The sequence below is a fragment of the Astyanax mexicanus genome, unplaced genomic scaffold (assembly GCF_023375975.1).
Source record: "Astyanax mexicanus isolate ESR-SI-001 unplaced genomic scaffold, AstMex3_surface scaffold_33, whole genome shotgun sequence".
Classification (NCBI taxonomy): domain Eukaryota; kingdom Metazoa; phylum Chordata; class Actinopteri; order Characiformes; family Acestrorhamphidae; genus Astyanax; species Astyanax mexicanus.
The window spans coordinates 4,355,224-4,369,978 of NW_026040043.1; the positions used below are offsets into that span (position 1 = coordinate 4,355,224).

Below are 14,755 nucleotides of genomic sequence, written 5' to 3' on the forward strand. Positions count from 1 at the left end.
TATATGCCCATATGCACGCAACGTGGAAGAAGGTGGTGTGGTCAGATGAGACTAAAGTTGAACTTTCTGGACTAAATGTATAAAGTTCATCAGCCTAAACACACTATCCCCACTGTCAAACATGGTGGTGGCAGCATCATGCTGTGCGGATGCTTTTCTTCAGCAGAGACAGGGAAGCTGGTCAGAGTTGATGGGTTGGGTTGGGTAGTCGAGTTTAACGCCACATCAGCTCGTCGGCTATTTCGTGGCAGGAAAGGTACTGTATAATCACAAGGTTCTACGATCTAAGCCATCGCAAGGCAGACAGACACAGACAGACACACAGACACATTCACTCACACACTCACACCTAAGGGGCAATTTCAAGTTCCAATTAGCCTGAATGTGCCGTCTTTGGACTGTGGGAGGAAACCGGAGAACCCGGAGGAAACCCACGCAGACACAGGGAGAACGTGCAAACTCCACACAGAAAGACCCGGGACGCTCCAGCCGGGAATCGAACCCAGGCCGTCTTGCTGTGAGGTGGAGGTGCTACCCACCGCGCCACCGTGCCGCCCCCGTCAGAGTTGATGGAAAAATGGATGGAGATAAATACAGGGCAATCCTGGAAGAAAACTTGTTGGGGGTAGCAAAAGACTTGAGACTGGAAAAGAGATTCACCTTCCAGCAAGACAATGACCCTCAACATACAACTAGTGTGAAATGGTTAAGATAAAAAGGATATTCATGTGTTAGAATATCACAGTCACGTCCTGACCTAAATCCCATTGAGCTACTGTGGCAAGACATGAACATTGCTGTTTACAGACGCTCTCCATCCAACCTGGCTGAGCTTAAGCTATTTTGCAAAGAAGAATGGGCAAATATCTCAGTCTCTAGATTTGCAAAGCTGGTAGAAACATGCCCAGCAAAAGGTACTGATATAAAGGGAACTGTATACTTTTGCACATCACACTTTTCTTTTTCAAATTGTTATTTGATTACATTTTAAAAACAATGTTTTATTTTCCTTTCACTTTACAATTATGTGCTACTTTGTGTTGGTCTATCACTTAAAATCTCAATAAAATGCATTTTTCATTAAAAAATGACCATATTTAAATGCACTGCATGTTAAGTTTAAAGTGGAGCTTTGGGCTGACATGGACACTGTTATGTCTGTCAGAAACCGAACACTGCTTCACCAAGAAACAACCTTTAATACCAACTGTAGTAAATGGTGGTAGTGAGATGGTTTGGGATGCTTTGCTGCATCAGGAGTTAGATGTCCTGCTATCACTGAGATAACATTGAACTATATGAACTATATATGTATATACTGACCTCAGTTTTTCCACTTTACAGTGTGAACTCTTCAGTCCATCAGAGAGCTTCTCCACTCCTGAATCCTGCAGGTTGTTGTTACAGAGGTCCAGTTCTTTCAGTAAGGAGTTTTCTGTTTTTAAAGCTGCACTCAATGTTTCAATGGACTGTTCGGTGAGATTACAACCTGTAAATCTACAGATGGGAGAAAAAAGGAGATAATGAGGAGTAGTTGAGAAAGGACACTGTAATGACTGCATTTTAAGTTGTCTAAACAATTACATTTATAACTGATATTCCTTGTATCAGTTTTATTCTTTATTTTCTCATTTTGTTATTCTCTTGAACGTACCTGTGCATAAAATTCACAATTATTAATTATCCACTAGCTTTTTTACTATGTGTACCTGTGTACTGATTTCTTTATACATAATATCTTCCATGTATAAAAATGTTTGCGATTTCAATTATTTTTCGGGCACCATTCATAAAGCTTCATGTCAGGTGTCTTTGAAAGCCTATAACATAATTTATAATCCTCTCAAGAAACCTGGTCTATAATCAACTAATATGATTAAAAGGGCTCACAAGGTCAACTATCTTAGGAACTATCAAGTGATTGTATATTTCAGCTGAAAATCAGTCCAGGAAGAGGACACAACAAGAAACAGGAGACACTACTAGGAACACGGGAAACTACTAGAAATGGGAACATTGCTTGGTAGAGGGCACCCTATTTGAAACAGTGGATGCTACTAGGAAAAGTAAACACTATTCTGAACAGGGGACACTACTAGAAATAAGGGGTACTACTTGAACTGGGACATTACTATGAAAAGAGTATATTGCTTGGAACATGAGACACTATTAGGAATAGAGAGCACTCCTAAAAACAGGGACTGCTGCTTGGAACAGGAGACATCCAAATGTCTATGGTTTTAATTAGAAAGGAATATTGCAAAAAAACAGAAAATATTTTATCATGCCTTTAACAACTCCCTTCAGAAAGTTACACAAACTGGATATAACAAGGACAGAAAAATGGTGGAAGGCCCCGATGCACAACAGTGCAAGAAGATAAATATCCAATGTCAAACACCAGTGTCAGCATTAACGGGCAAAGGGCGAGTTCAGGCTGCTGGACTTAATGTTATTACACTGGCAAAAAAAGAAAGGACTGCAATGGGCCAGAGTATTGCTGTTTCTTGGCAATTCTAAAATTGTTAAATTGGATTTGCTGCCATACTAGGAAAAAGAGGGAGAGGACTGAGAATTGCTCATAATAGGATTATATGCAAAAATCACTTCTATACAAAATAGCCTTTAATGCAAATATTTCAATTGAATTGAATGAATTTTTTTTCATTGGAAAAGAGGGAAATTTCCCTGTGATCCCAAACTTTTGACTGTATACATATCTGTCCATCAACATATCTACTACAGTTCAATCCAGGTAAATTATTCCTTTTACATGAATTACTTATTTAATGCTAGAAATTAGGGGTGTAATGGTACAGAAAATTCATGGTTTGGTTCACACCTCGGTATAAACCCCATGGTTCGTAACGTTTACGGTACGTTTTTCGGTACGAGTGGAAAAAAAACCTCTACATGTAGTTAACGTTTATGCTCCAAACTGGGCTAATGATGTTTTTTTTAGACAGCTATTTATTACTATCCCAGATCTGTCCTCGCATTTACTTGTGTTGGGGGGTGATCTGAACTGCTGGCTAGACCTAGATCATTCCTCTAATAGATCAATCTCTGCATCTAAAATTGTGACTGCAATAAAAAAAATTCACAGGTTTTTGCCATAATAGATCCATGGCAACATCTACATCCGTGAGCTAGAGCTTACTCATTTTATTCATCAGTACATCAAGTCTATAGATGTATCAATTATTTTTTGTAGACAACAGAAGGAAGGATTCACATTTTATCTTCTTGTACATATGACACATCCTTCACGTCCCGGTTATTATGACCCTTTTATTTGAGGAAGCAGTTAGTAGCAGAGCTCCACTTACTTATTATCTAATAAGGCATTTATTAGTCAAACCTCAGATCACATTTTTTAATCAATACTAATTATTCTAGTGAAATTTCTGCATATAGGCTGTGGGAAACGTTTAAAGTTGTGATGATCTGGCAGGACGCAGATGCGTAAAAACAGCTTTATCAAGCAAAGGGGCGATACAAAGAGTGGTCTGAGAAAATAGTGTCAATGCTGATAAACAGGAGCCAAAAGGGAATAACATAACATAAACGGGAAACAAGTCCAGGGTAAATACACAGGCAAGAAACAGCAACATAGGGCAGGCAAAAACAGAAAATCAAACAGAGCAAAGGAAAATGCATTGAAAAAAAAGGATGAAACAAACTATACTCGGCAGGGAGAGAGCATACCTGTCAAGTCTCCCGTTTTGGCCGGGAAACTACCGTATTTTACTCCTCTTTCCCGCCGTCCTCCCGTATTAGTATTTTCCCGTAAATTTCCCGTATTATACTAAATAAAAAAAAATATAGGCCACAGGCGACAATGCACTGTGTGTCTCTTAACCAATCGTGTTGCCAGTTCAAGGAAAGTCCCGCCTTTCAGGAGAAACAGCCAATCAGCTTGCTGGTTTTGCGGAGCGCAGTTTAGTGTGGGGGAAGCCCCGCCCCTCCCCTCGCTGTGAGTTCAGGCAGCTATTTGGAGCAGCTGTCGTTAAAAATAATCTGGATATACGGAGATTTTTCTAAAAGAAAGGTAACTAGCCATGTAAACTGTGATGAGATTGTTTCTGATAGCTGGTTAAAAAGACTCTTCTCTGAATCAAAACATAAATTAAACCCATTGTGTGTTTAATAAAATCCAGCTAGTGACTCAGTTAGCTTAACTTTAGAATTAGCTAGATAGATATTCAGGGTTTGAGAAAAATCTACATACATATAATGCCCTGCCCTGATGTGCCTGATCAGCCAAAACCTATAATTTCCAAACTCTATTAGTTCAGGGCTAGTTTTAGGGTTTGTTAGAATTTGTTTAAATCTCAAGTATTGTTGTGTAATGTATTATTTAGATGGGGTAGAAGAGATGGTTGAGCTGGAGAGAGAGAGAAAATGTGGAGAGGGCTGAAATTAACTGAACTGATCAGGAGTGGACTGAACGATAGAAAGAAGTATTAATGAAACATTATTAATTGTGTAGGCCTCTTAGGACTATTATTTACTTATGGAATATATCTGATCCATGTCCTTTTTGTAAATTTGTGCACCCTTCAATTTTAAATCTATTAAAAAAAAAAAAAAAAAAAATATATATATATATATATATATATATATATATATATATATATATATATATATATATATAAAAAATCCCTTATTTTTAAGTCCAAAACTTGACAGGTATGGGAGAGAGTGAACTGAGGCGGTAAAAATACAGAGAGAAAGAGATGAGGCTAATTACAGTGATTACTTCCTGAGAGAGCCGTGTGCAGTCATGTGATCAGATGAGTTATTGTGAGTCAAGTGTGGTGCGTTCTGGGTATTGTAGTTTGGTGACTGAAGAGTGCACGAAGAGCTGAGTGCAAGGGAGACAGGAGCTTTATCAGCGCCAGATGTGACAAAAGTATACATAAGGGGTATTATTATCTCATATTCATCTCATGAAAGACATCTGAGGAGGATGAGACTGGCTGATATAACTACATTGATGATACTGAATTTGACAAAACTCAAGCCTCGTCCCCATCTGCAGGTCTATAAGAAACATTTAATTGCCCAAACTGAGTTTCATGCCCTAATGTCAGATCCATTCAAGATGATTCTTTGGCTTCAATTAGAGTCACGTTCTTTTACACCTGCATATTTAGCTACTCTGGCTTGCTTAACAATTAAGGGTCAAACTCAACCTTCACGAAAAACACTATTACTAAATCCACCTTAAACATTTGGTATTTCAATATTTTTCCACACTGACCCCAATTGTGACCAATCTGTGTTTTCCCCCATCACTGATTGAAAATACTTTTAAGATTTGGTCCTTCCATGGTATTAGATCAATTAAATATTTATATATTGAGGATGATTTGCCTCTTTTTAGCAGCTAGTAGATAAATATTCTTTATCCAAAACACACATCTTTAGATACTTACAGGTTTGCAATTTTGTTCAGAACACTATCTCAAATTTTCCAAATATGCCTAGATGTCTTTCTCTTACAGACCCCCTCTACACAGGGTTAAATTGCTGCTAAGATTTTCCAAACCATATCAAGCCCAATGTTTTTATTTCCGTATTCAGTGTTTTCTTCTCACCATGCCTATTGCAAACAGCATTTAAGGTTGATTGTGTTTCACTTGCCACTCTCCTTGCTAGAAAACGTGATAGATAACATATACATCTATATTTGAGTAGCCTATCATTTTATTATGTTGTAGTCTGATCTAGATATCAGTTATGACCTGCCCTCACTGCTGTCAAGCAACGCCAGTGAAGACTGGTATGAGAGGCAGAGAATGGAGGACGAGCGAGAGGACGAGAAATACGGACATTCTGAACTCATTCTGAACCTGCAAATAGCGATATATTGACTGTATGTTACACAACAGGCGATAAATAAACAGCTAAATAGCTAGATAGTTGCTAGGAATGGCCATGATTACTGTTTACCACTCAATTTATAATCACAATTAGAGCTAAACTGAGTGAATATAGAGACTAACTTTGGGTTTCTGGCCTATATATTTTTAATACTGATCGCTGCCGAGGTAGTAATCAGATGCGACACCCCTGCTCCTCTGTTGTGACTGAATTCAGTTCAGTTAGCTTGTGTAGCATGATCATTTTAGCTAACCCTGAAAACGTATCTATCTCTTTCAGATATCCCCTGCCTTGTTATCCCAGCTGCACACAGACTACTGATATGAATGTGAACACTATTTTTTTTATTCATTTAAAACTCCAATCCCTGGTAAGATAACCTAGTGGTGGTGATAAATTACCTGACTGAATTAGCCAGCCAGTTAGCTTACCTGTTATGGAGAAAAGTGTTGGTCTTGTAGTCTTTTTTCAAGCTCAAAGTTTTCTCCACCTTTTAATCTCACTGCCAATATTTACTCCTGTTTAATTCCTTCTTTGGTCACTGAGTTTTTTGAGACATGCCGAGGGAGTTTAGGCTGTGTAGCAGCTGAGGTTTAGCTAAAGCAGCCCTGATTGCTAGCTTACTTGCTGTAACACTGTTCGCTGGCTGCTGTGTACATACTGGCAACCTCAGGGTTGGAGTTAACCTTGGGGAACGAGCAGCAGGCGGAGTCAAAGGCCAAAACAAACACAGATACTAGTAAAGTACTGCGCAGTGCAAAGAGGTACGTACTGCTGAAGCCCTGCTGACAAGAACTGCCAGTGCTTTAACTCAGCATGTTTCCTTAAAATCTCATCATACATCCTGATAATTGTATAATTTACTACTGAAAATAAATTACTTATTGGTCCTTTAAAAGTATTGCTTTTAATATTTGACCATGTTTTGATGGTCAAATGTTCACTTAGTAAAGTCCAAATGAAATAAAATAATGCAAATAAAATAAAAATGAATTCTTTATTGTTTTACTATTTATTTTAATTAATACGATATGACCTAGGGACTTTTATTATAAAGCCCAAAATCGAGGATTTGCCACAGTTAAAGGCTAACTGGCAATGCTAAATGCTTTCGAGCTGAATTAATGACTGATGATAACACGCACTGTGCTGGTTAAATTAGTAGATTCTGGGGTTTGATAACAGATGGATGGTGCTGTGCTGGTTAGATTAGTAGATTCTGGGGTTTGATAACAGATGGATGGTGCTGTGCTGGTTAGATTAGTAGGTTCTGGGGTTTGATAACAGATGGATGGTGCTTTGTTGGTTAGATTAGTAGGTTCTGGGGTTTGATAACAGATGGATGGTGCTGTTCTGGTTAGATTAGTAGGTTTTGGGGGTTGATAACAGATGGATGGTGCTGTGCTGGTTAGATTAGTAGGTTCTGGGGTTTGATAACAGATGGATGGAGCTGTGTTGGTTAGATTAGTAGGTTCTGGGGTTTGATAACAGATGGATGGTGCTTTGTTGGTTAGATTAGTAGGTTCTGGGGTTTGATAACAGATGGATGGTGCTGTTCTGGTTAGATTAGTAGGTTTTGGGGTTTGATAACAGATGGATGGTGCTGTTCTGGTTAGATTAGTAGGTTCTGGGGTTTGATAACAGATGGATGGTGCTTTGTTGGTTAGATTAGTAGGTTCTGGGGTTTGATAACAGATGGATGGTGCTGTTCTGGTTAGATTAGTAGGTTCTGGTGTTTGATAACAGATGGATGGTGCTGTTCTGGTTAGATTAGTAGGTTCTGGGGTTTGATAACAGATGGATGACGCTAGCGGCTCAATGCTAGCTAACAGCCGAACTCAGCAGTATAGAATGGAGGGTGTTAGTCTGGATGCTAACTGTATTCTGAGATGAATTAATGGTTGATGTTAGAATAATGTTACTAAAATGAAATAAAATAATGCAAATAAAATAAAAATGAATTCTTTATGGTTTTACTATTTATCCTTTCATTAATACGATATGACCTAGGGACTTTAATTATAAAGCCCAAAATGCCACAGTTAAAGGCTAACTGGCAATGCTAAATGCTTTCGAGCTGAATTAATGACTGATGATAACAAGCACTGTGCTGGTTAAATTAGTAGATTCTGGTGTTTGATAACAGATGGATGGTGCTGTGCTGGTTAGATTAGTAGATTCTGGTGTTTGATAACAGATGGATGGCGCTGTGCTGGTTAGATAAGTAGATTCTGGTGTTTGATAACAGATGGATGGTGCTGTGCTGGTTAGATTAGTAGATTCTGGTCTTTGATAACAGATGGATGGCGCTGTTCTGGTTAGATAAGTAGATTCTGGTGTTTGATAACAGATGGATGGCCCTGTGCTGGTTAGATTAGTAGGTTCTGGGGTATGATAACAGATGGATGGTGCTGTGCTGGTTAGATTAGAAGGTTCTGGGGTTTGATAACAGATGGATGGCGCTGTGCTGGTTAAATTAGTAGATTCTGGGGTTTGATAACAGATGGATGGTGCTGTGCTGGTTAGATTAGTAGGTTTTGGGATTTGATAACAGATGGATGGTGCTGTGCTGGTTAGATTAGTAGGTTCTGGTGTTTGATAACAGATGGATGGTGCTGTGTGCTCAATGCTAGCTAACAGCCAAACTCAGCAGTATAGAATGGAGGGTGTTAGCCTGGAGATGAATTAATGGTTTATGTTAGAATAATGTTACTATGCAGATAAATTCCAGTATTTTGTTCTGTCAGCGGGATTATGGGTAATGTAGTTAGTAGTGTTGTTGGAGTCATAGGGAGAGTGTAAGTATTAATATATCTTAAAGCACCAACAGACAGCATTAAATAAAATACAGAGTCAATACAGGGTCTTTTTTGACCTTCTTAGAACACCCAGACCTATTTCTCACACTACAGTATTATTTTACCACTATAATTGGTATAATAAACACTCACTGAGCCTTCCTGCAGTTTGATACAGCTGGGATGAGTCTCCTGTGTCCTTCCTCTGATGTGCTGAATTTCCTCAGGTCCAGCTCTTTCTTGGGATTCTTGGAGTGAACACGCATGTAGGATATAACTGAGCACTGTGTAGGAGAGAGCTGCTTTTTTGAGTATTTATCTGGAATCAGAGACAGACAGCAGAACACTGATCAGACACTGCTGTCACTCAGTAACAGGTCTTCACTTTTTCACAAATATTCATTAGCTACACCATTAAACAATGGGTTCTTCCAGGGTTCTTTTGTAAAAGAAATATTTCATTATATAGACATAAAAATAGTTTGAATGTATAAATGGCTTGGTTTGCCTGATTTAAAGGTTTTCTTCGTTGTTGTAGGCGGTTCTTGTTACGCCCTCGCTATGTTTTCCTGTTTTCCCCGTTTCCTAGTGTGTTTCTCTTGTACTTTTCCATCACGTGTGTGTAATTTGTAGCACCGCCCCTCGTTACCTGTTTCCCCAGGTGTTCAGTGTTTCATGTTACTATAAATAGCCCTCCTCTGCCACCTTGTCCTCCGTCGGTCTTTGCACCTTCCTCTGTCGTTTGTCTCGCCACGTTTGCTATTGTTTGTTACGCTCTATTTATTTTTTGTTTATTTCTAGTTCCCTTTATTTCTTGTATATTTCTAGTTACGTTTCTTGCCTGTTTGTTTCTTTGTTTATTTTGTATATATTTACGTATTTATTCTTTGTATATATTCCCTAACCTTGTTTTGTTCTCATCTGTTTAGCTTAGCTCTGTGTTGGTTTTCCCTGTTTGTTTATGTTTATATATTTATTCGTTATTCCCCTGTTTGTTTATTTGTTATTTATTAAAGTATTGTTCTTACCCGCTTATAAATCTGCCTCCCGTCTCATCCCCGCGTCACATAAAGACCGACCATATGGATTTTGCGGGTCACCCTTGGGCTGGATGCAAGCTGGCCATCCGTCACGCTCCCTTTGGGACCTCGGCGCAGGATAATCCGAGGCCTCGAGGCTGAAGAAGGCCTCGGTCACGGCGCTCTAAGAGGCCCCAAGATCCGGAGGATTTTCTTGGGGGGGAGCTAACGGTTGGGGCCATCGGCCTCGCTCCGAACCGCGAGGTAGGCAAGGCGGGCAGAAACGTGGGCTGTGAGGACTATTTCTGGGATTACGTGGACCTCCTCGCAGCCGCGTCCAGTTCGGAGGACGAGTTCTACCTCCCGACGAGAGCCCGCTTGCCGCCGGCTGCGGAGGCTGTCCTCCACCCGCCTCCCAGGGCGCGCTCCACCTCGGCGGCTCCGCAGCTAGCTTCAGCGGCTAACCAGCTAGCATCTCCGGCGGCTGCAGCTCCAAGCTTCTCCAAGGCTACGCGGCTAACTCAGCTAGCATCTCCCGCGGCTGCAGCTCCAAGCTTCTCCACGGCTCATGTTTCTTTGGCTGCTACGGCGCTCTCCTCTCCGGCTGCAGCGGCACCTGCTTCTCCTACGGCGGCAGATCCAGCCTCCTCGGCGGCCACCCAGCCGCACTCCGATGCGCTGGACTCTTCCGGGGAATCAGCAGCTCCAGTCCGGGTTTTCGAGGCTCCGAGGGCGGCAGCAGATCTCCGCTCCAAGGTTTCCAGGGCTACGGCGCTACACTCTACTGCTCCTGCCGCCCCGGAACCTGAATACGCTGCGGTGAATCCAAGCCAAGTCTCCGTGCTCTCTCCAGCAGCCCGAGTCTCCACGCAGACACCTACTGCCCAAGGGTCCAAGTCTGTTCACGTGAGTCTTCCTGTGCCAGCGGTGCCCACCGCCAATGTTCCTGTTCCAGCGGTGCCCACCGCCAATGTTCCTGTGCCAGCGGTGCCCACCGCCAATGTTCCTGTGCCAGCGGTGCCCACCGCCAATGTTCCTGTGCCAGCGGTGCCCACCGCTAATGTTCCTGTGCCAGCGGTGCCCACCGCCTATGTTCCTGTGCCAGCGGTGCCCACCGCTCCTGCTACGATGCCAGCGATGCCCACCGCTCCTGCTACAATGCCAGCGGTGCCAGACACCGTCCATGTTCCTGTGCCAGCGGTGCCCACCGCCCATGTGCCGATGCCAGCGGTGCCCACCGCCCATGTGCCGATGCCAGCGGTGCCCACCGTCCATGTTCCTGTGCCAGCGGTGTCCACTGCCCATGTGCCAAAGCCAGCAGTGCCCACCGTCCATGTCCCTGTGCCAGCGGTGCCTACCGCTCCAGCGCCGACCACGCCGCCAGCCCCAGCTGCTCAAGTCGCCGCGCCGACAGCGCCAGCTGCTCAAGATGCCGCACCGCCAGCTCCTGCTGCCCGAGTCGCCGCTACGCCAGCTCCTGCTGCCCGAGACGCCGCACCGCCACCAGCTCCTGCTGCCCGAGTTGCCGTGCCTCCAGCTCCTGCTGCCCAAGCCGTCGCGTCGCCAGCGAGGCCCGTCACCACACCCACGCCCATTCCTGCACCCAGAACTAAGTTTCGCCCCAAGCCCCATGTGCCCAGGTGTGCCCCAAGGCCCCCGGACTCCAGCCCAAGAACTTTGCCCAGGCTGGCTCCACGGACTACCCCACAGACTTTAGCCAGTCCTGGGCATCCCCAAGTTTATTTGGTTCCCATGTCGCTTCCTGTTTTGGTCCCCGTGTCTGTCTGTGTTCCTGTTCCTATCTTGTCTGTTTTTTTTGTGCCTGTTCCTGTCACCGTCTTCGTGTCTGTTCCTGTTAATGTTTTTGTTCCCATTCCCATGTCTAGTCCTGTCCAGTCACCCGTCATGTCTCACGTCCAGTCATCGTCCCCTGTCCAGTTTCCTGTTTCGCCCAATGTCCAGTCTCCTTTCTCTGTCCAGTCTCCTGTCCGGTATTCAGTCCAGTCTCCAGTTCTGCCCCATGTTAAGTCTCAGGTCTCGTCTCTTGTGTTTCCCGGTCTCTCCCCGCCGCCGGCCCCCGGGGTTCGTTTTTACGCGCCTCGGGAGCTGCGCGTTTAGGGAGGGGCTTCTGTTACGCACTCGCTATGTTTTCCTGTTTTCCCCGTTTCCTAGTGTGTTTCTCTTGTACTTTTCCATCACGTGTGTGTAATTTGTAGCTCCGCCCCTCGTTACCTGTTTCCCCAGGTGTTCAGTGTTTCATGTTACTATAAATAGCCCTCTGCCACCTTGTCCTCCGTCGGTCTTTGCACCTTCCTCTGTTGTTTGTCTCGCCACGTTTGCTATTGTTTGTTCACGGTTTCGTTACGCTCTATTTATTTCTTGTTTATTTCTAGTTCCCTTTATTTCTTGTATATTTCTAGTTACGTTTCTTGCCTGTTTGTTTCTTTGTTTATTTTGTATATATTTACGTATTTATCCTTTGTATATATTCCCTAACCTTGTTTTGTTCTTATCTGTTTAGCTTAGCTCTGTGTTGGTTTTCCCTGTTTGTTTATGTTTATATATTTATTCGTTATTCCCCTGTTTGTTTATTTGTTTATTTGTTATTTATTAAAGTATTGTTCTTACCCGCTTATAAATCCGCCTCCCGTCTCATCCCCGCGTCACAGTTCTCTAAAGAACGTTTTAGAAATGGTTCTCCATAGCAAACAAACGTACCAATACTGCATTTGTTCTGTGCCTAATAGCCTTGGGCCAATAAACTCGCATACTGCGATAATTTAAGAGCATTATCGTCCATGGCATAACCAAGTGAAAAAATTGTTTGTTCAGAAAGTGTTTTATATTCTTAAACATTCTCGGCCAATCAGGTTGGGTTTTTTGGGCACGATCTAAACTCCATGCTGTCGGGCGGAATTTATAGCGGTAAGTCTACCGCTGCTGCTAAGTGCGCTAAAATAGTAGAAATCTAAGCTTACTGTAAATAAACAAAGAGCTTTACTCACCCCCAAAAAATCTTGATTACACCATTTTGAAAATCGCATTAAAATAGTAATTTTAATTAACTGAAAATCGCTCAGCAATAATAGATTCAAATATTCACAACACAATTCACAGCACTGCAGTGTAATAAAATAACTTATTTTCTTCAGAAACAAAACAATCTAGCTAAATAAAACAAAATTAACAATTTTTTTTTATAAAATAATTTTTAGAGAAACGAAAAAAGGCAGGACTAAAACTGTATAAAGATATTTGCTGAATCTTATATACTGGTTAGTCAGGATTATTAGAGGACTGTACTTCTCTTTAGATATTAATAAGCTTTATTGTAAACAAATACATAAAAAAAATATTTAGTTTTTTAAATAATGGAATTATAACAAAACATCTTTTTCCTTCTCCTCAAACAGCCATTAAAATGAAATATCATTCAGCTTAAGCATGAAACCACCAGTGCGGTTGATGAGGTGAGTTTCTGCACTATATTTTAAAGGGTTTTGGAAAAACAGATAAGGGAGAAGAAGAAGAAGATATACAGGAAGAGAAAGGGAGAGAATGAAAGAAGGAAGAAGATGGGAGGAGGTGGTATGATGTTATTCGACACACAGGTAGGGAGGAAGTGAGGGTTTATATAGGGAGGAGAGTGGGAGGAGTAGGAAAAGAGACGGGAGGGGGGGGGGGGGGGTGAGTTGCGAACTTAGAGAGTTTGGGCAGGAGTTCGGGGCAGCTTCGCTGGAAAAGCGTAGAGCTGAAGCCCCATAAGTTGAATCAGAAAGTTTGACTACGGCAAGGAGCAAGGAGGGGAGGTCTGTGAAAGCCTTGGGAACTCCAGTGTCTGAGTGTTTGGAAGTGTGACCGAGTAGACCTTGAGCAAGCCAGAGGCTGAGCCGATGCGAGCTGGTGAGTTGCTGTGTGTAAATCGGGGGTAAGTGTTGTTTTAATCCAGGATGGTGAAAACTGTGCAAGGTTGTTCGACAAGCACATAGAGGAAGTGAGGGTTTACTGTATATAGTGAGAAGAGAGTGGGAGGAGTAAGGGCGATGATCAATCTCCCAAAATTAAGTTATATACATAACTCAACTTTATGTTTGTATCTTCCATATCTGTTTATTTTGTGTTTGGCTTTACTTTCTATTAAATTGTATACTTGCGCTTGTGTCCACCATTCCTTGCTGCGACAGCACCCTGTTAGTGGTGGTGTTATTAGTATTTCTAAGATGAGGCAGATTAACTGCAAACTTTAAGGCTGATGTAAAGCTTAAAATCTATGGAACAACATTGCTGAAAATACTGGACTAAAAGCTTGATACATGCCTTTAAATCTTAAATCTAAAAACATTTGTTCAGGCTGACATTTCCTTATAGGATTATTAATTTTCACCTACATTGGCTAATGTAAATTAATTGAAATTAACGGAATTAGATTTTTCAATACATCTTCATGTATACATAATTGAGATTCTGGAACGTAGTGCTGGACGATATGGCCAAAATTTATATCACGATATATTCTTTAATTTTGGTCAATACGATATAATTTCTATATCGATATAAATACTTTGAAGGCCTCAGAAAAACTGTTAAGAATCCCTGCAATGGAAATCTGTACACTATTGTCTGAAAATTTAATTTAAGTCTTTAAAGCCTCCTCACACAAAAAACTGTATAATACATTAGAAATAAAAAATGATCAGAATAAATCAAAGCTCACTTTTAATTGCATGTAGCAAAAAAAAAACATGACATCTCTGTCAAACACAAACCTATAACCAATATACATATTAACAATATAAGTAACTTTAAATTACAACAGAGGCAGAGCTTCTTATTCTTTTGTAACAGATCAAAACAAAAGTGCTTTAACCAGGATAAGGAATACAAAGAGCCTTCAAATACAAAAAGGAACACGATATCCCCGTCAAATAAACAAACCTATATCAACTATAAATAACTTTGATACAACATAAACTACAAAAGTGCTTCAGATATTGTGTGTAGTGAAACTGCTTGAAGTGGTGGAACAGACTGGACTGGAGCCGAGCTTCA

At 41.6% G+C, this 14,755-nt stretch overlaps 2 protein-coding genes across 2 annotated transcripts in view; one reads left to right on the forward strand and one right to left on the reverse strand.

Moving 5' to 3' along the window:
- The window catches only part of LOC103029144 (ribonuclease inhibitor), a 254,739-nt gene that overhangs the window by 214,132 nt on the left and 25,852 nt on the right, over positions 1-14,755 (reverse strand). Inside the window, exon 5 of the mRNA XM_049473055.1 lies at positions 8,841-9,006. Coding sequence (XP_049329012.1) covers positions 8,841-9,006 — 166 coding nt within the window. The remainder of the gene's footprint in view (positions 1-8,840; positions 9,007-14,755) is intronic.
- Positions 1-14,755, forward strand: part of LOC125789956 (telomerase protein component 1-like) — a 265,125-nt gene that overhangs the window by 64,217 nt on the left and 186,153 nt on the right. The window lies entirely within an intron of this gene.